General features: G+C 35.8%; 4 protein-coding genes across 8 annotated transcripts; 2 read left to right on the forward strand and 2 right to left on the reverse strand.

Moving 5' to 3' along the window:
• Positions 1 to 598: 598 nt before the first annotated feature.
• Positions 599 to 5,636, forward strand: LOC111805334 (uncharacterized). 2 transcript variants are annotated; one of them, XM_023690365.2, is made up of 7 exons: positions 599 to 918; positions 2,574 to 3,198; positions 3,271 to 3,782; positions 3,894 to 3,944; positions 4,024 to 4,122; positions 4,363 to 4,527; positions 5,307 to 5,636. In XM_023690365.2, the coding sequence occupies exons 2-7, from the start codon at positions 2,601 to 2,603 to the stop codon at positions 5,454 to 5,456; spliced, it is 1,575 nt and encodes a 524-aa protein (XP_023546133.2). In that variant the 5' UTR covers positions 599 to 918; positions 2,574 to 2,600; the 3' UTR covers positions 5,457 to 5,636. The 2 variants fall into 2 exon arrangements, with proteins under 2 accessions (XP_023546133.2, XP_023546132.2); XM_023690364.2 differs by having other exon boundaries at positions 2,574 to 3,782.
• Positions 5,637 to 5,892: 256 nt separating this feature from the next.
• On the reverse strand, positions 5,893 to 8,567 carry LOC111805335 (uncharacterized). Its single transcript, XM_023690366.2, has one exon. It carries the CDS (start codon positions 7,781 to 7,783, stop codon positions 6,530 to 6,532), a length of 1,254 nt encoding a protein of 417 aa, XP_023546134.2. The 5' UTR covers positions 7,784 to 8,567; the 3' UTR covers positions 5,893 to 6,529.
• Positions 8,568 to 9,069: 502 nt separating this feature from the next.
• Positions 9,070 to 17,478, forward strand: LOC111805418 (centromere protein O). The gene is made up of 12 exons (XM_023690511.2): positions 9,070 to 9,394; positions 11,673 to 11,721; positions 11,842 to 11,890; positions 12,783 to 12,853; positions 12,991 to 13,049; positions 13,217 to 13,303; positions 13,759 to 13,816; positions 15,085 to 15,221; positions 15,315 to 15,371; positions 16,357 to 16,454; positions 16,798 to 17,021; positions 17,100 to 17,478. The coding sequence occupies exons 1-12, from the start codon at positions 9,320 to 9,322 to the stop codon at positions 17,171 to 17,173; spliced, it is 1,038 nt and encodes a 345-aa protein (XP_023546279.2). The 5' UTR covers positions 9,070 to 9,319; the 3' UTR covers positions 17,174 to 17,478.
• A 295-nt stretch (positions 17,479 to 17,773) lies between these two features.
• LOC111805421 (ATPase 8, plasma membrane-type) lies at positions 17,774 to 22,496 on the reverse strand. Of its 4 annotated transcripts, XR_002816669.2 has the most exons (5): positions 22,072 to 22,496; positions 19,365 to 19,416; positions 18,661 to 19,073; positions 18,509 to 18,541; positions 17,774 to 18,214 (listed from the first exon to the last, which is right to left on the reverse strand). XR_002816669.2 is itself a non-coding variant. In XM_023690518.2 (4 exons), exons 1-4 carry the CDS (start codon positions 22,126 to 22,128, stop codon positions 18,199 to 18,201), a joined length of 279 nt encoding a protein of 92 aa, XP_023546286.2. In that variant the 5' UTR covers positions 22,129 to 22,496; the 3' UTR covers positions 17,774 to 18,198. The 4 variants fall into 4 exon arrangements, 3 of the variants coding, with proteins under 3 accessions (XP_023546286.2, XP_023546285.2, XP_023546284.2); XM_023690518.2 differs by lacking the exon at positions 18,509 to 18,541 and having other exon boundaries at positions 18,920 to 19,073; XM_023690517.2 differs by lacking the exon at positions 18,509 to 18,541 and having other exon boundaries at positions 18,885 to 19,073.
• Positions 22,497 to 22,684: the final 188 nt, after the last annotated feature.

A 22,684-nucleotide genomic window follows, 5' to 3' on the forward strand; every position in this document is an offset into this window, starting at 1 on the left:
ATATACGTGAAATTTAAAAATGACGAAGAAGTAAAAATAAAAAGATAATATTAATTAATTGATATTTATCTAAAATATAATATTATAGATTTCGAGTAAGAATTTGAACATCTGTCGTTATATATTTTATTTTATTTATATTATAATATAATATATAATTTAGTGTTGTAAATAAATAAATAAATAAATAAATAATAATAATAAAACCCAAAAAAGGAAAAGGGAGGAGGGGAATAATCCTAAAAATAAAATAAAGAAGAGGATTAGATAAGAGGCTAAAAGCCACCCAAAAGGAAAATAAAATAAAATAAAAAAAGAAAAAAAGGAAAAAAAAAAAAAGAAAAAAAGGAAAAAAGAAAAAAAGAAAAAAAGAAAAAGAAAGAGGCGGTAGGCGGGCCAGCTGGTGAGGTGGGGCAGAGCGTCTCTGTTCCTTCCGGTCCACAAAAATGGAGCCTCTTTGAAGATGACGTTGCAGCCGTTCACAGCCATTGATTCTTGATCTCAATCCAACGGCTCATATTTCCCCAGTTCCTCTCTCTCTCCTCTTCTCTCGCTCTATTTTTTATTTTATTTTATTTTATTTATTATTATTATTGGTATTTGGACGGCACCACTATAGAGTTCTTCGGTTCGCCTCCGTTTTCTTTCCCTCTGTTCTCTTCTCGCCTCCTCTTTTTCCATTTATTTTTCTTTTCTTCCAATGAATTATCGTTGATTTGATTGTATTGGGATTGCAAATCGACAAAGGCTTTCGCCCTCGGATCATTCGTACACGTTTTTGCACCTATCTCATCCCTTTTTTTCATCTATTTCTCTTAGAAATCGAAGCCTCCCTCCCTCCCTCGCGGAATATAGTTCTTAAGCTTCTCTAGTTCTTCCTCGCTTGGATTGTTCTAAGCAGTACCACGACGAAACCAGGTAGAGGATTGATTATAAGCCTCACTGTTGTGTTTTTTTTTTTTCCCTTTTTTTTGAATTATGAGTTCCGTTTCTTGCTTCGATTGATGTTTCGGATTTTGTCATGGTGAGCGATTCTCAGATGATGCCAATAAGAGTTGATTCAGTTTTCTATTTTGTCGAATTCATGGTGTTTTGGGATTTAGGTGTTGTTCTTTGAATCCTTTTTTGGCCTTACGAGACCACTTTCTGGTAGTTCTGACATGAATTTGATTCTCTGTTCTCATCAGCTTAATTCTGAATTTCGTGAAATCTATTAGGCTTGTTCTTTCCTATTTTTGGAATATTGGATTGTTCGTCACTCAGTTTTGTTCAAGAATTTTCTTATGGGGTGTAAACTGAAGCTGTAAACTAATCTTGGTTTTTTTTTTCTTTTCTTTTTTGTCATAGTTTTTTCAAGCCCTTAAATCACTGAGCTATTTTGTTTTTGAATATGAAGTGAGCTTTATGTATAGAACAATGAAGAATAACTTTATACTGGGGAAAAAAATTACAGGCTTCACTTTTTGTGGGGATGGATTTCGAGCACCTGACATGCAGATTCCTTTACCTTTCTTCTGCTTCTTTTGGTTTTCCTCTTTGTATTTTGACTTTAATCAAATTATCCCCGTTTTTGTTCACTTACTTGGATTGATTTGATCAACTTCATATTAAAATAGACCGTAATTAAATTTGTTTTATTGGAAGTGCTAAGTTATTTGTTTATGTTCATACCCAAGTAAGTGTTTCTGTATCATGGATGACCTTCTTATTGATGTTTTTGCTATCATCGTTATTGAAGATTGGGTTGATTCATTGCCATGGATGCTCTAGATTGTAATTCTTGGAGGAGAGGAGCATGGTGGAATAATATCTGTGGATTTGAAACTTAGGATAGTTTCTTGTCTTGTTTGCTATGTTTATACCTATTTATTTAAAAGATGAAAAGATGTTTGAATGTTACACAATTTAGTCATAGTCTAAGAAGCACGGATATGGATATAACACGACACGGACACGGTCACACGTCATTGTTTTAAAATCTAGGACATGAACACGGAAATTACACGTTTATTGTGCTAATGAGTGTTCAACAAGTGTCGGAGTGTCCAAGTCTTTGACACATGTTGAACATTGACACTGTGAGATCCCACATCGGTTGGTGAGGGGAGCGAAACATTCTTTATAAGGGTGTGGAAACCTCTCCCTAACAGACACGTTTTAAAAACCTTGAGGGGAAGCCCATAAAGGAAAGCCTAAAGAGGACAATATCTACTAATGGTGAGCTTGGGCTGTTACAGACACGCTAGTGAAATTAAAGTGTTTGTGTTTCTTAGGTCATAGTTGTAGCTTTAGTTTCGACCGAGGCTTAGAGCAAAGAAGCTAAGCAGTATTTATTTGGATTTGAGAAACAATACCTTTCAATACTCTACAATTATATCTGTTGATTTCGTCCCGGCCACGATGACTTTTGACAAGTTGTTATTATTGATTGTATTCAAATTATATGCTATTATTTGAAAATTGGACTGCAGCTTGCACTGGTTTGTTCTTCATCCACTTTGTTTCCTGAGTTGCCTGCTTGACTTCGTAATTTTTTTTTTTTCAACTTCTCACATTGGAGCTGGTTGTTGCAGTGTTGAAGCACCTGCAATTTATTGTAGATGGATGAATACCCTAGTAAAAGAGTTGCTAATGGATACACATCCAGAAGGGGACCCAGTGCAGTTATGAGAGATACTGCAAATAGCAGAGACCAAGATGGTAAATATTGTAGCCGAATTGGCTGCAGTGGCAGACTAAATTCCCCAAAGAGCACGCGGAGTAGCTATTCAGAGAAGCTTAAATCTCCATTGCAGTCTTTTCGAACCTCTTCAAGTGGCAAAGAAATAGCTGGAAGTTCCTCTCGAACTTACTATGCTGTTAGAGGTTCCAAGAAATCTGTAGCTGAAACTCAGAGAAAACGACCGACCCAGTTAGAAACAGACTCTTCAGAAACTAGTAGCACTCAGGATGATTCAGAGATTTCACAAGGCATCCCATCAAATGAAAGGATACGAAAAGGTCTTCATGTTAGTCTTAAAAGTTCCGATTCCACCGATGACACAGTGATGGAACCACGAAGCTCCAGTGTTGCTCCGAACACAAGAGGACGAAGGGATTTCAATCAAGGTTCTGGAATGCGTAATAAAGACACTCTGGCAAGTTCTTCTGTGTTGATGGGGTCTAAAAGTTCTCGCCCAACATCACGTGGTGGTGCAGGTAGGCATACCTTGAGAAATTTCAGATGTAATTCGATATCTGATGTCATCTCATCGGGTTGTTCTTCATCAGATCCAAATCTTAGTAAACTGAAGGATACAGCAAAGAAAAGGAATTCTGAAGCGGAAAGTAGCTCTACAAGAGGAAAGAAAATGAACGGATCATCTTCAGAAAGAAGGATTACTAGCTCTGGTTATGGCGTTTCTATATCTGGTTCAAGAGCAGCCAAAAATGGAACTTCTAACAGGGAAAATGGTATTGCATCAGTTCGGTCTAGGACATCAATTAATGGGACGTCAAGAGCAAGATCACAAAGCAACAGACCCGACAGAAACAGTACATCTTTGCACGAGTCCCGGTCCACGATCTATCAGGAGTCGCAAGACCATCAACCTGAAAGCTCTGTTGATAATAATGCACATGAAGTCTCGACAGAGTTGATTTCAGATCACCCAATTTCTTACAGAAGGTCAGATAGTATGAATGAGAATATACTTAGTCATAGACCTGCTAGTCCTGCAGAAATCAGTTTGACTCGCTCTTTAACAACTCGAGATAGCTTTCGGCACTATGTTATTGCAGAGGTACATTTCCATATATTGCAATTTATTTTGTGAAGATCTATCAAAAGAATACTTCACTTTCTCGGTCTAGTACACGTCTCTAATTTAAAAAGGTGCATCTTGCTTTTTAAGGTATTGTTGGCGCTTGAAAGGATTGAACACGAAGAAGAGCTAACATATGAGGTAGACAGTTCCTGATGTTTTGTCTTGTTTGTTTTATTCATTCAATTCAGTTTGAGCTAACATCTAATTTTGCCTGCAGCAAGCAACTCTTTTAGAGACCAACCTTTTCCTTAGTGGCTTAAACGTCTACGACCAGCATAGAGACATGAGGCTCGATATCGATAACATGTCATATGAGGTATGCTGTTTTCTTTAGAAATATTGTGTTGCTCCCTTTCAGATCAATTGTATCCAAATCTGTCTCATCTTTCCTGCCTTGTTGATGTTATAATGAATCATTTCTTCTCGTTACGCAAAAAATCGTTCTAAGTTTCCTTCGGGGAGTTGTGTTTTAGCATATATAATACTACTCATAACCGTGCGTTGTGTCGGCTGTTCTTGTATTTGTACTTATCAACTATTTTGTGATGCTTGACAGGAATTACTCGCTCTAGAAGAGAGAATGGGAACTGTGAGTACAGCAGTTACTGAGGAAGCATTGTCACAATGCTTGAATAGAAGCATATATCAGTCTACACATGCAGAGGATACAATTGCCGGTGGCAGTGAGTACGAGGATGGCGTCAAATGCTGTATCTGCCAGGTCTGTTTACACTAGCTGCTTGTTCTGAACCTCTGGTTATACCATAAAGTTAGAAACCAAAAAGGGAAAATACCCACTAAACCAATAGGGAAAATAGCCACGAATCAACCATACTTAAGCTTAGCTTTGAGAATGTTGGAACTGAGGCTGCAAAAATACCTGAAATGTGTGCCAGGGAACTAATTTGTTCTCCAGTTATGTTATAGGTTACCATAATGTCAGGATTTGCGTGCATTTACCAATATATCTGACATTATGGTAATGTATAAAATAACCGGATAACATTGTGGTTCAAAGTTCAGCTGTTTTCTATTCTAGAATCTCAACTTTTGAACATTTTTGGTCTAAAATCGTGCCAAATTTGATGATTTTTTTTTTGTAAGATGCGTTAGGGTATAAAAAAAAGAAACAAAGCTTCCAAAATAATGTCAATTTTAATGCTTCAACTCCCATTCCACTCATAGTTTTGGTCTTTACCATAAAACCTCTATTGAGTTTGCGATGCTATACCATTTCAAACAAGATGTCTCTCTTATAAGAGATATGTGTAGTTTAAGAGGAGAGGAAGGAATAGGAACCTAAATAATAGGCAACCTCGTTGGTTGATAGGAACCTCAAACCTTTGTTGAAAATGGCTAAAAGTTCAGAGGCCAAACATACAAGGACGAAACCATATTCAAAACTACCCGAGTTTCTTGATCATTCACATTTTTAATCTGAAATCCACACTTCTTCAAGCAGTTAAGTAACGAGGTGTTTCGACTTCTATTTAATTACAGGAGGAGTACTCAAATGGAGATGAAGTCGGGATGCTGCGATGCGAGCATACTTACCATGAAGGGTGTATACAACAGTGGCTGCAGCTGAAGAACTGGTGCCCCATATGCAAAGCATCTGTGGAGGAACCTGCTTCGGCTTTGCCTTCATAATTTGTTTGATTGAGTCCAACAGATAAAAGAAGAGGAGGAGGATTAATCTTCTCCCTTCACCCAAGATTTATTGTACATAGCAAATTTGTTCTATTTACACTTAATAAGCACAGGCCAGCCTTTGGCTTTAGAAGTCCAAACTCAGTCTAATCTGTGAATGAAATCTCTCCTCTTGTTCAACCGTCCTTTTCAATTCTCAGTACGTTCATTTACTGAACTTTCTAAATTGTTTTGAAAGGAGTAAGAACTAAGGCTGCTTTTCGCTCCTGGATTTCTATTCTAGTTTCATTTTCTTTGTATTTTCCCTGGATTTCTATACTAGTTTCTACCTAAATACCTGGATTGGAGTAAGAACAGTTGATAGAACCACTAAGAACTGGGAATATGAGACATGTGCAAAGAAGTTTTATTAGAAACAACCAAGGGAAAACAAAAGTTGAAGCAGAATCGAAGTGTGGCTGACTGTTGCATTATAAATGTGGAACATTTTGGACACAGATCTTTAGAGAATGGAAATGCTATATCATTTTATAGCATCTGCATCTTTCTATCTAACAAAGAAAAAAAGAAGCATGAAATACAGAGGATACTATCTGCAGATTGTTGTCTGTTGATGAGTTATTCATATGAAATCAAATCAATTCTAAGATTTAAATACACAAATAGGAACACTAAGTTCTTGCACCAGTAATTACCTCTCACCAAGCTACGAACTGTGTATCTCTGCAAAATTTTGTATATTTCCTCGATGATCAAATTTACACGAAAAGCTTGAGATCCTTGAATCATGGCTGCAGCCTGTCGAGATGTGAAGCATCACTGATGGGGATTCTGACTGACAGCATCCAAGCTTAGTCACAGTTAAATGATTCTTAAGAACAAACGTCCGTTTGATGTTTGATCTGCTTGTCATACTTGCAAGCCAGAGATTTTATCAAGTTTTGAGCAATATGGGTACTCACAATTGAGAAGAGCTGAGAGGTCTTTGAGATCCATTCTCGACCCCACTGGACCGTGTGAACCGTGACAGGTGAGCCAAACCGATGTTGGGATAAACAGAAATATCAGTCTTTTCATTCCGTGAATGCACGCATACTAATTTTCTCCAGTAGCAGAGGCCAGTCTTCCCCAAGTTGCTTTGGGTTAAGCTCCATTGCTACCTTGAAGTCGAGCAACGATATCGAGCAGTGTAATCTGCGCTCGTGCACAACTTCTCCATTTCCATTGCTATGTAGCCTGTGTAATTGATTATTTGGCAACATGCCGTTGATAACCTTCCCCTGAATTTGCTGGTTATGGGCAAGAGGCTTCTCAGGCTCAAATGCAGGCCATGCTCCAACCAAGTCAACGCAAGACCTGATTAACTGCTTCAAATATACATCCAACACCTTGTTCAAAATATTAGCACAATCTGCAGAAACACTGCCTAGGCCCTGTACTGCAGCAATTTGTTCCATGCGTCGTCTTAACGACTCAGTATCCAACAAATGACCCATATCACTGAAGCTAAAATTGCCCCCACAATCCACAGGCCTTGTTTTGTGAGCCCCGCCCATACTAGCTGAGCAAAAAGGAATACCAAGAGGTGCAAGTAATCGACTCCGAAGTAAACTTGATCGATTTGACTGTCTCGCTTCTTCCCTGTCTTCAACCTTGGTTCCTTCAACCTGCATCTGTAGAACTTGCTTCCCTGATGGTCGCTGAACTCTAGCCTCAATGTTGTTTTCAGGTAGTTCATAAACTCCTTGCAGATGCTGCACTGGTCTCTGATAGTCACACGAAGTTGCATTGCCATTATCCAACATGATCCTACAGCTGCCATCTTCCTTGCATGCTGATTGAGGTGAGATACATTCAACCTTCAAGTTTGGCGCAAGTAGACTCGGCCTATCTTTGAGCTTGCGGTCGCGTATCCCAGACCTGCACTTTCTTGGGGACACAGGAAAACCTTCATTGGACCAAATGGGAATACCTTGAGTGGAAGTAGGAAAAACAGCTCCACCATCCTCATTCCCATCTTCTATGACAGGGGAAATTTTTGCAGCTTGCGTCGAAGTTTTCGGATAGCCTGCTGCAGGTATCAGTGGTGCAGCCTTAGCTTGACAAGCATTCTTCAAAATTGACTGTATCAATTGATTATGCAGCCAAAGATTCTCCCTCCCAAGTACACGACAACATAACTTATCAAACTCATTCTTACTCAGCTTTTGACTCAAGAACCTATTCAAGTAAAAGAAGTACCGTTTCGACCGATCAGTTCCGAGCTTCTTCACTATTTGAGATTTCAATTCACACAAGTCAATTCTCAAGCTCTGCTGAGGTTGCATTTCTCAGCAGACAGATTCACACACCCTTCACAAATCACTCAATTCCAGACACGGAGAGAAGCACAGTCACTATTCAAGTTCACCGAAACAAGAACAAGAAAAAACACACAAAATTTTCACTTCCACATATCAGTCAATGCAGGTTAACCTACAAGAGTCAGCATGATTTGAGCAAATTCCTAAAATTCATCCCCACCAGATCAAGTAAATCCCGAAATGGATTTCAACAGAATTGCAGCAATCATATTTCCAACTGATCATTTTCCTTTCCCAGCTACAAAGCACAGAATGCAACTCCGAATCGCAACTTCTCAAACCACAACCCTAGAAGTTAAACTCACTACATGGCTCACTCAATCCCGCCAAATTTTCAAACACCAAATCAAACCTATTACAAAACAATCGCAAATCAAAACCCTAACTTCGAAACAAACAAACTCGAGTTCAGAACACGGGAAAAAAAACTCAACAACTACCGAGAAACGCGTATTGAGTCCACAAACCAATACAAACACATCATTCCTTGAGCAAAATTCACAACCTCGGAAGTTCGAAACACGGAATTTCGCAGTCAAAGAAAGAGATCAGTGAGTTCCGCGAAGTTGAATAGTGTGAACAGAGCACAAATTGCAGAGATATTAAGCACATTGAATCTCGCCGACTAAGCTCAATAGCATTTGAACAACAACAGCATAGGGATTGCTTCAACTCTGACCTTCGACGAACTCGACAAATTGAAGAGAAATTGAAGCTGAGTGGCTCAGTTCGAATCTTCGGAGCTTCGAACTTTCGTTTGCTCTCTCTGTCCTTCAACCTCTCTCTCTCTCTCTCTCTCTCTCTCTCTCTCTCCTCTTTTCCTCTCTCTCTCTTATAATTTACTTTTTATTTTAATTTTTTTTTTCTGATTAATTTTCGAGGTCTGCTTCTCCATAGCTATCCATAATCTGCAATTTCCTCTTCCCCTTCTTCTTCTTCACTACCTCCTCAACAGCTTCCTTTATTTATTTATTTTAAATTATGTAATTAAAATTATATCATGAATTTTCCAATAATTTCGAAAATTACCCTTTTCATTTATTTTAGTAATAATATTTATATATAATATTATGATATAAAAAAAAATTAATGGATAGTTTTTATTTTTAAAAATAATTTATATTAAAAGATTAAAAACATTTTATTTTTAAAAATTTAATATAATTTTAATTAATTTAAAATAGAAAATGGTAAATTATTTTAAAATTAAATTGGTTGTATGTGGATGTTTGAATTTTCGTTTTTTCATATCGAAATTGTAATCTAAAAAAAACGGCGGGTATCCCGAAAAGCAAACGGCGGGTATATTTCAAAGCCCTAATTTACGTGCCGGGAAAACCCGCCCAAAATTTGCTGCAGTTCACTGGGCGCCAAGTGCGAAGCTTCTTTTCTCTCTCTCTCTCTCTCTCTCTCTCTCTCTCTCTCTCTCTCTCTCTCTCTCTCTCTTTTTTTTTTTTTTTTTTTTTTGTTTTCGTCGCGATTTTGTTACGGATTTGAGGAATGGAGAGCGACATCGAAGAATCAATCAAGAAGAAAGTGAGAAGGAATCCACACGCTGGCGAATCTTCTCGCAAGGTATGTTTACGGCATCTGTGTTTATTATTTTGTTCATTTGATAACGAGATGACTCCGAAACTACGTCTATGAAGTAGACATTGAGAGATTAGGTTTTTGGATGGAATCTGGCGTTGCGAGAGTCTAATTCTTGTTGATTCTGATTTCTTCATGAGGCGGTAGGAATTAGGATTGGACGTTCAGTATGTGTTGTGGTGATTTATATGAGTTGGATACGGTTTGATGGTAAATATAGGATAATCTCTATGCTTATAGATTATTAAATGATTTCGTCGTTTTAGCTTTAGGATCAGGCTGCGATTTTCCAGGAGATGACAGTAATAAGTAATCTGCGAAAGTGTAGTCATCTTGCTTCTAGTAGTTAATTAGCTATGGTTTCTCAGCTTGTTTGTTAATTATTATCTTCAATTGCATTCTCGGCAATGTCCTTTTTGGCTCATTGTTTCTATGCTGTAGTTTGAAAAGGTTGAGCGGCAATAAATCGAAAGCATTTAAAATGTATATACATTAGTGGCTAAAACTCTAAGTCCATTTTTCACGATAATAACCTATAGTTGAACAATTAAAATTACCTTAAGGCATCATGAAAAACCACCAATTGAAACACGGTTAAAGGAATTCAAACTAATGACACTTAGTTTGCAGTGCTGTTTGTAGAGTTGTGGTTATTTGATCAGACAGTTGCAAATATTCTTCAGAATTAAAAAATGAAATGAGATACTAAGTCTTTAGGACTGGAACTGAAGCTTTTCTCTTAGAACTACCCTCCTGTTGTTGTAAATGTAAGTAGAGATCCATGCAGTCATTTTCACCTCTCAGGATCTTCAGAAGTGCCATTTAGAGCTCCATTTTTCTTGGTCTAATTTATTGTCTAGGTACAATGCATACTGTTACATAATTGTTTTCTGGCTAATGAGAGCAAATGTGGCTATTTCTAGTGAATTAGTTATGCCGACATTAGAGCTAAGGACCACTAATATATTAATTTGGGTAATATATATGTGTTTAACATATGTCGGACTGCCGAATATTTGTGGGACATGTATTGGATTTTTTGTTAACTCAAAATAACTAGGTGCAAAGCTTTAATATGATAATACTTGTTTGACATGTATTAAACACTTATTAAGTCTAATAAGTAGACATATTTAGTATTATAGTGATATAGGACAACAATGATAAAATTTGAAGGCATAATACATCAAACCCACTTTTTAAGCATATAGTGCATAAACTTATTGTCTTTGAATTTCCTTCTAGTATGAAAATGAATTATACTTAAAAGAAAAATATTTAGTATCATTGCCATGCCCATGTCTTGGTGTCATGTTGTGTATGGGAATATCTATGCCTCTTTGCATTAGAGATTTGTGGATCAGTATTAAGAATACTAGTGCCATGCATCTTCCTTTTATTATTTATTGGTAATTAGGTGTTCAATTGTAGATGACAAGTGCTGAACTTACATGGAAGGAAAAACTGAAGAAAATTTGGTGTCATTGAGGAGTTGTGTTATGAGCATTTTTGTTGTTTATAGTTTTTTTTTTTTTTTGGTTTTTAGGGGATTTCTGTAAGTCCACCGATAACAAGATTAAAGGCCTTGTGGAAGAAGGCTGCCATGCTTGTTCATTCAATCTTATGCCACAAAAAATTGGTTATAAGGGGAAGCACCCTAACCATTTAGAAGGGGGAGCAATATGCAACGTCAACAATTTTGCTGCTTTAAGCTTGTTCTTTTTCTTGGCTCTTGTTCTTGTTACTTTTTGTCAAGAGTGGAGACTAATCCATCTCAGATGCACTAACCTCACATTAGTATTGTCTTAGAGTTGTTGAGGCAACATGCACTTTGTTCTTTTTTTGTTCTTTTCTTACATCTATGTGTAAGTGAAGCCCATGGCTAACTTGAATTGCACATACTATGAAGGTTTTTGGCCAATATCTATATTGTGATCCGCTCATAACTCGTTGTTTGCTGTGTTGTTTAGTTGTATTATGAAAATGTTTGTCCTACTAAATATGTTTTAAATTTATATGGGTTGGGGCCATTCTTTTTATTTATGTCATCTATATATAGTTATTTTCTAATTCTTTATTGTCTTTTTATTATTATTATTTTTATTTTTTATGTTGGGTGCAAGTTCATTCTTCTTTTTGTGATATTTGGTTCTGAGTTTTGTTTATCTTCTCTGCACCTTTTCATTTTTTCTTGACAGAGTAAATTTTTGTCATGGGTTGAATATTTCCTTGAATTATTTTAATGTCTCTTTCTCTGTGACAGAGTGGTCTGCAAGATGAAGATATTAGATTGGAGACTACACGAGCAAGATGTACTTTATTCTCTCCTGTTCTTTTCAAGTTTTTATTTACATAATTTTATTGTTTAATTAAGTAGCGAAGTTTCTAGTTTCTATAACTTAGTGCTACACTTATTAGTAGCTCTTTTGCAGTTTCAAATGTCCTCAAAAGGCACAGTGAATTGACAGAGCGTCTCTCCAGGTGGGCTATCTTCGAAGTAGTTATGGTTGCCTCAGCTTAATTGTGAATAGTTGAACAATGTGGGGGTTTATTTATTTATGATTATTTATTTTTAGGATTATTGAAATTTGGATGGAAATAACATAGCTAGACTTTGATATCTTCTTCCTTTTAATAAAAGCTTAGTGATGCTCCTTAGATTCTTTTCATGCTATCCCTCAACTTATGATATATTTATTGACTTGTAAATTGATGCATATGCTGCTTTTTGTGCTCCCTATTCAAATTTATCTTGTAAATATCCATTTTTTTTTAATTATCAAAAGTGTTTTTCCCTGTGAGTTCCTGTTCTTCCGTTTATGCTGGAGTCCCTTCTTTTTGTGGGTCTCCCTTTATTCCTTGTTCTTTCACTCTCTGTAATTTGGTTTCCATTAAAAGAAGAATCAAATGACTTATAAATAGGCATACTATGGAATATATATATATATATGTATATATATTTGGAAAAATTAATGATTTTCAGCGTTTTTTGTTTCCTAAGAGTCCTGGTTTGGAGAAAATAATAGGCTGCACATGACTCATAAAATAAGATTTTTCTGCTAAAATTTGCAGCTTATGTACGTGCTATCTAGAACTCCTAGTATGTTGCTGTTTCATGCATGATGCATGCTTATAAACTATGTTAGTTGACATCAGTACTGGGGTCTGGGTATGTGAAAAGAAACGTGGGTTGTGGATAGGCCGATGAGATCAATATGTTTATCTGCGTATATTAGCTAGAGATCAACATGTCTATGAAGTCAGCCGTATTATGTTTACTCAGATTTATTTCACTCATATGGGTTATTATTTCGTGCTTTACACCATATAAGTAGTGATTTCTAAAATATTAATAATAAATACTTAACAATAGGGACTCTGACAAGATGATATTTGAGCGCTTACAAAAAGAATTTGAAGCTGCTAGAGCATCTCAGAATCAAGGTAATTTTTCTGTTTCGTTTTCCGAGATTGTCTTTACTTTCACTTGTTAATTTGGCATGGTATCAGATAAATAAGAGGAGTTAGATAGGATTAGGAAGTTAAGTGGCTTTTCACCCTCTTTTTTGTTTGTTGCGCAGAAATATATTTGGATGGTGAACAATGGAATGATGGACTTTTAGCAACAATAAGAGAGCGGGTATGACATCAAATCATGAAATTTTATTTTGATTTCTTTTTTCATATTTCACATTCATTTTAGAAAATTAAAAGGATGATTGACGCCCAAAGTTAGTCTATGCATATCCAATACATTGATTAATGTTGTAGATGATTAATGCTTATTGTACTGTCCTCCTTCATCAGGTTCATATGGAGGCAGAGAGAAAAGCCATGCCTGAGGATGCCGATATGTTGCCACTGGAAAAAATCACCTATAAAGTTGGAAATAAGGTACGTTTTCTTTGTCTATGCAGTTTTATGGTTCTTTCGAATTCCAAGATGTATGTGGGATTTGGGAATGTGAGAACTGTTGACTGAAAGGGTTCTTAAGAACTTTTCCTGGGCAAGTTCAGAGGGAACAATTCGATGTGAGAGTCCATTAGATTTAAGGCTTCTCTTTGGAGTTTAGTTTCCAACTTTTTTTCAAGCGTGGTTTATTTATTTTTAAATTAATTCCTGCAAGAGGAGTTTTTTTTTATAATCCTTGTGATTTTGTGGGTTGATACCTTGTCTCCGGTTATATTTTACTCCTTTGAGTTATTAATGAAAGTGTTTTCCTTTGTAAAACAATTATTTACTAAACGTGAATAGCTGTTCTAGATGATAGCATGCCATTGATGTACGGAAGAAATTATTTTCAGACGGTGCATTTAAATTTGAATATGAGCATGGTTTTGGTTGAACAGGTTATTTGCTGCTTGGAAGGTGCGAGGATTGGCATACAATATGAGACATCTTTCGCAGGTAATTTGATTCTTTCACGTAATTTTCTTTGATATTTAACTCGTGAAACAAAATAAAAATCTGTAATAGCCATTGGTTTTGATCCATGCTATGATTCTTTCAGCAAAAGAAAAAGAAAATGAATGTTGTGTATGAGTCTGATACTTGTATTAATTCTGAAATATGATGACATGGTTATTTTAGACCCCATGATCAGTAAGATTTTACTTAATCAACACAAGTATGCGCATACAGATTTTTGCAGACCTTTGCTTGTTTAAGTTGAATTAGTAGAACTCCAATTATAATTGAAAGCTACTGCATACGTCAATTTTCTGGGGTATAATCTTGACTCAGAATCTTTATGTGTTGAAAAAATGCTCATATTTAGTGTCCTGAATTCCACAGTTCAGAGGGTTTTTTATTCCAACAAATTTGTGTTTATATTAAACATGAGAGGTACCAACACACAGAGTCCCCTCTCAAAAACACAGTAGAACAATCCACATAATTGATAGTCCTGATAGTGTTGCTTTTTTTCCCTCCATTCTCCTGGTTTGCTCTCCTCTCTAGCGGGATGTAGATAGAGGGGGAGAGAGAGAGAGTGATATGGAGAGAGTCAGATAGAGAGTAAGATGAGGGGAGAGAGGCAAAAAGAGAGTGAGAGTGTGAGATGGAATGAACTAAGAGATGGAGAGGTAGGAAAAATGGAAGAGAGAGGGAGACATATATTAGAAGTTTGAGGGGGTGAAAGCCTTACAACAATCATATTATTATATATAAACTAATTAATTACTGAAGCATTGAGGCGCTGTGCTTCAGCACTTCATCAAGTGTGTTCCATATAAAAGGGTCCTTGCCTATTCAAGGGGAGGCACCCTGGAGGCTTAGATGAAAAGTGGTTCTCGATGAGAGCTTTTGTGGGCCACTTTCATTTTTGTATGTTGTTTAGAAACTTGAACCTAATGCTACAGTAAATATTGTGGTTCATATTTTGCGTGTGCTCCTCTAACTTCATGCTTTCATGTAGCTACGGAACTTGAATTTTATGTGAGCGAGTATATGTATCATGCGTGCTAGTATGTGGGCTTGAATTGCACAGAACTCCTATTACATTTTTTTCCTTGTTGTAGGGAAATTTGAATTTTATGTATGGTAAATATTTTGACCATTGAACTGCTTAATGCTATTGATTTTTACTTTGGTGGTATGATCATTCATTATGTTATTCACGATTGTAAAATATTTTTTGCCTTGTGAGTAAAATCATCTAGTTGAATAATTTGCAGGTGAGCCCTGTGAACTTTACCATTGCGTGCTTGAAAGCAAGTCATTTCTTGAAAAGATGACTGTCCTAGAGCACACAATTCCGTTCTTTCTGCCAGTACGAGAATCTGAGAACGATCTTCTCTCCTCTAATGCAATGGTAGAGTTGGTTGCCTGGATTTGCTTTGATGATTTGAGACTAGTGCAAATAAATTGATTTTGACACGTCATCTCTGATGGTTTGATCCTGCAGAAATTTATTGATTATATTGGAGAACTTTTGCAGGCCTATGTGGATAGAAGGGAACAGGTAAGAAATAAGAAAATTATCTTTCCACAATGACTTGAGATTTTTAAACTTAGCATACTGTTGCCTACGCATAGCAGACTCCTGTGCATGTTCATGTGAAGATAGCGTTAAAGTAGAATTATTATCCCAGTAATTGGTTTACCATTTAGTATGAGAAGGTCAAAATCATCACACATGGACAAACATTACTAGAAAAATTAGAATTTTCTAGGATGCTTTTAACCTTTTCTTGGCAAATAGAAATGTTGGCATTACCTGATCTGTTGGTTATGCTTTAGTACACCAACTTCTTTCGGTTATGATTGTAGGAGAGAATTTTATGTTGTCGTGCACAACCTATAAGAACTCGTACTTAAGAGTTCTTAATTGTATAGCTACGAAAAAAAAAAAAAAAAAAAAAAAAGCTTGAATGGAAGCAAGCTTTCCAGCTTGCCACTAATTGAAAAAGAAAGTCTAAATCTTGGGGCTTCTTCGACTTGAATTTGTTCTTTGGTCTGGTACTATTATTATCATTATTTGATGAGCATTTGGTATGAATAAAATTAAAATAAAAAATGGAGGAAAAAACACTCCTCACTTGCGTAAAGACTTACAAAAGACACCGCCACCAATGATTTTTATACCAATATCAATCATTTTGCGAAATTCAAAGTTCATGTCTACTGAGTTCGAGATTGATACCTCCTGAAGCACCTTTAACCGGCAGGACCAGAATTGAGATAGAAGCAGAAACCACATGAAAGAGGAAAATCTTGATATCCTCGATTTATTCTGAAATTGCGTACAACTTTATTTTTATGTAATGCATAAAACTTGGGAAGTTACTGGAAAAGATGATGAATTTGTAGAATGGTGAAGCATCCTTGTGTTTTCTTGTGGTCTCTGGTTTTCAGTTTTGTTCTTGCTTGAAATTATGTTTTATTGTAGGTTGCATCTTCTGTACTCACAAGGAGAAGTTTTACATTTGTGTTCATAAATCTTTCAGGTTCGGCTTATCAAGGAGTTGTATGGAAACCAGATCAGAGAGTTGTATCATAGCCTTCCATTCCATATGATTGAATTTGTGCTCGATGATTCTGACTGGTTAGTGCACTTAACTCAGTTTGATAGATTGAGTTTAACTCTCTTTATCTTCGGCTATACACCATAAACCGTTTTCCTATAAATGTTTTAAAGAAAATGTAAACTGAAATTCTCAATACATTTACTTAGGCTCTGATAGTTAAATTTACGAAAAGGAGATTATTCTTAGTCAAATTCAAAAGATGAAAACATATTTTCTGAAAACTATTTTTTTTTTCAAAATTTTTCTGGGATTGTGATGATGTCTTTTATATATATAACTATGATTATTTTAAAATCAAAGTGGTTATCTAACTGGACCTTAACATCTAGTTTAACTTAAGACTTTTGTGTTTGTTTCCAGCACGGTGACTGTGAGTCTGAGGTATGCTGATCTTATCTCTGTGCTGCCGACTAAAATAAGTGTGCTTGCATGGCCAATGCCTCAGATTAAGAAAAATACCGCAAATTCATCATCATCAACCCTGAGCATCAAAAAGGAAAATGGAGGAGGAACTGTAAGTCATCCTATTCCAGCTCGTCTATCATACGCAGAGGATGCTTTACGAACCATGAGCTTACCAGAAGGTTTGGCAATTATTTTCAATTTAAATTAGCCACCCAGTTACCGTAACATATTATTGATATATCACTTTCCCATATCAGCATATGCGGAGATTGTGTTGAATTTGCCCCAAGCTATACAACAGATGTTTCCGCCAAAACCTCAATCATCATAATAGTATTTCAGCAACTCCTGGAGATTTGCGGAACTGTACAAAGTTACATCAGAGGTTTGATCGTAGATTAGTGGCGTTATTGTGTGACTGATTAGGATTTTATTGGTAGAAATCCATCCCAGCTCTTAGAGCGAGTATTCAGGAATTTGGTAAGGACATGAAAATCACAAATTGAAGTAGTAGGCTCATAACTAAATGATTCTTTTCTTTTGTCGATGGCATCCAGATGTATAGAGCAAAGAATACATTTAAGGTTTGCATTATTGTATGTCGTAGTTTTATTGTATTATATCCAACTTTACTCATCTTAACCTTTCGCTTCACTGCATCCTCCCTCGCCTTTTATCGATTCATTTCCCCAGAAGATAAAACAGCTTAATTGAATTGAGTCTTTTATAGGAGAGTAAATGAATTAGCAATTTTACCGAGTGAAATAGTGAAATCAGTTTTATGTCAGACATCATAAATCAAATAAGTCACCCTATTCGGTAATAGAAACGAGGGTATTTAGGGACATTATTAATTTTGTATTTAGGGACATTATTACTGAAATTAAGTGAGATTTTTGTAGTAGTAACTAGTTTTTCCCTTGAACATGTTCATGGAAGAATTGCTATCACTCAAAAAGTTTCTTTCTTAATTATTTAGATAAGTTAAAAACAAAAGTTCAAATATTTTTTTAAAGAACAGTAAAAACCTTAATAAGAAAATTGAGAGAAAACGAGCATAAAATCTAAAAATAACAACAAAATGTAAAATAAAAGAAATAAAAATGAAGGTAAATGTGCCATGGGTAGAGAGAAAATGCAAAGAGAGAAAATGCAAATACTGACCATGCAACCTCAGCAGCACGGCGCTTGGCTGTCTCTGCGATCTCTGAAAGCTCCATATGATTACTTTTCTCATGAAAGAGATTGGAGTTTTCAGGTGGTTGTAGACCATGTAGACTCCTCTGTGTTTCTGCCCATTGTGCTTCTCTCTAGACGTAATATATGAGATGAAGTTCCATTCCTGTGAATTTACCGTCATTCAGAATGATGCCTACATTATTCAAACCATGAAGGGAGCAAAGTCAAACTTCCAAATCAAGTCAAGCTGCAATATTGAAAGATTGTGGGAAGAAAGAGTGTTAGGAATCACGGATCTCCACAATTATATGATATTTTGGAGCATAATCTCTCATGACTTTGCTTTCGGTTTCCCCAAAAGATGTCATACTAATGGAGATGTATTTTTTGCTTATAAACCCATGATCATTCCCTAAATTAACCAAGGTGAAACTCCCTCCCAACAATGCTCAACAAATAGAACGCTACATATTTTACAATCACTTACCACTGTACGAATGGTAATTGAAACTGCATAAATCTGCCGAAGATGAAAAATAATTAAATCACTGTGCAATGATCAAGGCAGACTATTGATGTCAAAACATAAATAAACCTAAATCGAAAAAAGAACTTGGGAAAAAAAAGAACTGAACAAACCGTGAAATTCTTCATTCCCTCGAAAATAGCATTGAGGATTGTTGAGAGTGAGTCCCAGGTTGGCTATGGGCTAATTTAGGGAATGATCATGGGTTTATAAGTAAAAAATATGTGTATGAGACCTTTTGGGAAAGCCCAAAAGCAAAGCCATGAGAGCTTATCATATTATGGTGGAGATCCGTGATTCCTAACCAATTCCTAACCAATAGCCTATTGGTGAGTACCGCACTAACAATTACACTCAATCCTGGTTCTGTACCGACAATATCCGAAGCAATCTGGCTGCATCAGTAGCATCAGGAACAGCCATTCCGATATCTGCCTTAAAGAAGGTGCATCATTAACACCATTCCCTGTCATTGCACACATATGCTTCCTTTCCTTCAGCCCTTCCACGAATTCACATTTGTGTTCTGCACAATGCAAAAGAGAGCATCAAGAAAACATAACACTTTCGCTTCAACAAATTTGATAGAAAATGGGATTAGTCTGTATAATTATATTGGTCGATCAAACTCTTATGATTGCACCAGAAAATTCACTTCTAAAGGTTAAATTTCAAATTCTATCCCTATGGTTTGGAGAAAGTTGGAATTTAACCCGCATCAACATGAATCTATCTATCATGCCAATGCATTCAGTTATAGAAGTAAGAACATGAACGCAAAGTTGAAGCCGGTGGGCTCCTTCCTCCGATGTCAGACCTTCTCGTGTACATTTCAACTGTTCAAACACTTCCTCTATTGGAATACGTTCCTGCAGATAACAACATATGCCACTTAACATTTAATACCATTGAACCACTCTAATGAATTCAAGCGAACAAAACTTGATAACTAGACTGTTAATAGTGAGGCTGAGAGGTACTTAACAAGGTTGTACTAATATAGTTTTCTTTATACTATGAGTCTGATAAATACTTTAAGAATACTGTGAAAACAAGCCATGCACACAGGCCACTGCTTCGTATAAACTTTATCAGTCTTGAAAGCCTTCATTGCTCGTGTTTGGGCTTGCATGTCATCTCGCACAGGCTTTAACCATTTGGCGATAAACATATATAGTTCACAAACTCCTTCTCATCCAGCCCATATTATCATACCGTCCATTGCGAAACCCCATTGAGATATTAACAATATCAATAACAAAAGTCTAAGAGGCTAGCTTCAACTTAGTAGGCCACTGGTCGATTCCAATATCTTTGACTGAGTTCGAGAATTGGGCCTTTTGCTAGAAGTACACACACATATATGGTGGGTAATAATTAAAGAGGAATAAATCTTAAGGCACATTGTTTATCTAACAGAACAAGGAACACTAGAAGAAAGCAACCGCCGTATAAAAGCCCCTCACACTTCGTGCTTAAAGAAAATGGATTGAAATGCCAAATTTCCTTATCTAGGTTACGTAATAAAAAATATTCCTAAACTACTTGTAACAAAGATTTCAAAACTATATTCGAAGCAAAAACCTGTTTGAATATATTATCAAAATTAAGACTTCAAGTGATTATTTCAAGTGGTACAACGGAGACCTAGATTGAAAATGCAGATTCAAATATTCATTCTACATTAAACATAATTCTAAAATAATGGACCATTTTGGATAAATATATTTTTTAATTTAAACAAAGAAATACACACTTAGTCACCACTTAGTCACGTGACAATCAAAGCCACCATTGACAAGTGAAAATATAAGATCCAACTAGTGGCAAGTGAACTTGCATGCGAAAAATCGTTTCTATTATTACAACTTCAATTGCGGTCCTTGACGAGTTAAGACGTGTAATTGACTAAGAGGTTAAATTTACTACCCTCTAAAAAGGGACAAAAAAAATCCTCCACATCCGAAAACATCCTAAAAGTTCTCAAGTTAGCTATAACTTCAAAGATTAAAAAAAAAAAAAAAAAAAAGAAAAAAAAAAGAAAAACAAGAGTTTGAAGTAAACTAGTTTAAAAAAAAATGAAAGAAGAACAATAATTCATGAAAATCGCTATAGGTTTCACATGAGAAGTCCTGAATCCAAATTTGTTCTCTTAGCCACATTCTATAAAAGGAATACGAAGCCTTTCACATTAAGAATTATAAAAACAATAGCAACAAAAAAGATAACCATCTTATGCCATTTTTTATGAAATTCAGGCATGCCAAAAACACACCAGCATGAATATAGTTAAAGTGACATGGTCCATTTAGAGGTAAAAAGTTGAAATCTCTCGTCTACTGAAGAAAAAAAAAAAAAAAAAAATCATATAGAAGCCTAGAGGGCTGTTCATGACTCCCTCGTGTCCACAATAAACTGGCCCCTCCGTCAAAACTTTCGGATGCTTTATACAGTTTCTATTACGCCCGCCATATCGCCGGCGAAATTACGGCGTAAGAAGATCCGACGTGTCAAAGGGAATTCCGATTTCTCTGTTCTATGTTTCTTTTCCAAAAATCAAACTCCAAATTTTTTTGACAATGTTGCTAGGGTTCTACGGAATTGCAGAAAAGGGTTCGACCTTCATTGAGGAATATATTTAATTTTTAATACAAAAGTAAAATCCTTCTAGATTTCTTTTAATTCAACAATATTTAATATTTATAATACATCAGAAAACAATATTCTGACTTTTCCTGCTTTAAAAAGTAATGTTACGTACCAATAAGGAAGAACATGGAAACAAAACAATCACTTGTTTAAATTTATTCCATATACTATCTATCTTTTTCCTAGATAACAAAAATAATAATTTAGCTCTCATCTTATAATCGTTTAGTTTTTTTTTTTTTTAATTTGAGTTCGTTTCTTTTCTAAAAAACTAAATATTTGAATCATTAGCCAATTTTAAAAATAAAAACAAGTTATGTCTTCAAAAACGGAGTAAATTCTTCGAAAATACTCTTAAAATTACAAAAAATTAATAAATAAATAAATATAAATTCGTAATTTTAAAAAATCAAAAAGTTAGGGAGATAGTTAAAAGAGAAGTTAGCAAAATATTCAAAATCTGTAAAATTACTCGAGAAATTAAAAATAATTGCAGTCTGCACCCTACATTGTGAAAAATGTCGTTCTCCGCCTAATGTTCAACGCCAAATTTTCAGTCGTATAAAGAAAGCAACCGATCCAGTTAAGAGAGCTATTACAAACAAACATCGGAATCGATAATTCAACTCCGCTGCAACGAGAATACAATTATCGATCGAATCAACGAAAGCAAGTAATCGCACAGACAAATCACAATCAACTAGTAAATCTTCTCCGCCAGTTAAACAACAACATTCACAGAGAGAATAATCCGAACTCATTCGTCGGCGATTCTAACTAATTTTCTCGACAGCCAAACACAAAGCGCAGAAAAAATAGCAGGCGATCGCAATGAAGAAACTAGAAGAAAAAAATTTAGCGTTTATAATACGTACCAGATCAACGGCCTCGCTTTTAATCTCCTCAAGAGTGATGGCATTATCACCGCCCATTCTCGAAGTGCAAGCTGCTCGATGGCAACGCGAGAGCTCGAGATAGGAAATGAAGAATTAGAAGTCCGATGAGGAAAGTATATTTAGAAATACGAGAAGTCCACGAGATTCATTGAAGAATCGTCACGATCGCCATTGGAGAAGAGGAAAGAAAAAAGAAGAGGAGGACGATACGGAAAGGTAAGAAATGGAGGGTTCACGTATGTACGATTGTGGGATATCAGTTCATTAGGGCAGAGAAGAAAGTCCCCTGAAATCTGTAACCACTTTTATAGTAGGCGTCCGACCCTACACTAGTGGGGCCCACGTACCAACGTTTTTCTCATTGCCTCCGGTCGAGTTAGCATGTTACACGCTCCTCTTATTCCATTGAGGTACACGCGTCTATTATTTTTTAAATATATATATATGATCTCACAAAAAAATTGTTTTTAGTTTAATAATTGTGAAGCTAGAATATTAAATATTAAATTTTAAGATGATAAATATTATACTATTCACTAATTTATATTGGAATTAATCAAAATAATTAATTAAGACATTATACATTCCTATT

The sequence above is a fragment of the Cucurbita pepo genome, chromosome 11 (genome assembly GCF_057944985.1).
Source record: "Cucurbita pepo subsp. pepo isolate OVF chromosome 11, ASM5794498v1, whole genome shotgun sequence".
Lineage (NCBI taxonomy): Eukaryota > Viridiplantae > Streptophyta > Magnoliopsida > Cucurbitales > Cucurbitaceae > Cucurbita > Cucurbita pepo.

Excerpts from the sequence above, each read along its gene's own strand:
- LOC111805334 (XM_023690364.2), top strand. The coding sequence starts at position 2,601 with ATGGATGAATACCCTAGTAAAAGAGTTGCTAATGGATACACATCCAGA. Across the intron at positions 3,783-3,893 it reads GGCACTATGTTATTGCAGAG|GTATTGTTGGCGCTTGAAAG; the intron begins GTACATTTCCAT and ends TTGCTTTTTAAG. Across the intron at positions 4,123-4,362 it reads TCGATAACATGTCATATGAG|GAATTACTCGCTCTAGAAGA; the intron begins GTATGCTGTTTT and ends GATGCTTGACAG.
- LOC111805335 (XM_023690366.2), bottom strand. The coding sequence starts at position 7,783 with ATGCAACCTCAGCAGAGCTTGAGAATTGACTTGTGTGAATTGAAATCT.
- LOC111805418 (XM_023690511.2), top strand. The coding sequence starts at position 9,320 with ATGGAGAGCGACATCGAAGAATCAATCAAGAAGAAAGTGAGAAGGAAT. Across the intron at positions 9,395-11,672 it reads CTGGCGAATCTTCTCGCAAG|AGTGGTCTGCAAGATGAAGA; the intron begins GTATGTTTACGG and ends TCTCTGTGACAG. Across the intron at positions 17,022-17,099 it reads AACCATGAGCTTACCAGAAG|CATATGCGGAGATTGTGTTG; the intron begins GTTTGGCAATTA and ends TTCCCATATCAG.
- LOC111805421 (XM_023690516.2), bottom strand. The coding sequence starts at position 22,128 with ATGGGCGGTGATAATGCCATCACTCTTGAGGAGATTAAAAGCGAGGCC. Across the intron at positions 19,417-22,071 it reads AAAGCGAGGCCGTTGATCTG|GAACGTATTCCAATAGAGGA; the intron begins GTACGTATTATA and ends TGTTATCTGCAG. Across the intron at positions 19,074-19,364 it reads GTTGAAATGTACACGAGAAG|AACACAAATGTGAATTCGTG; the intron begins GTCTGACATCGG and ends TGCATTGTGCAG.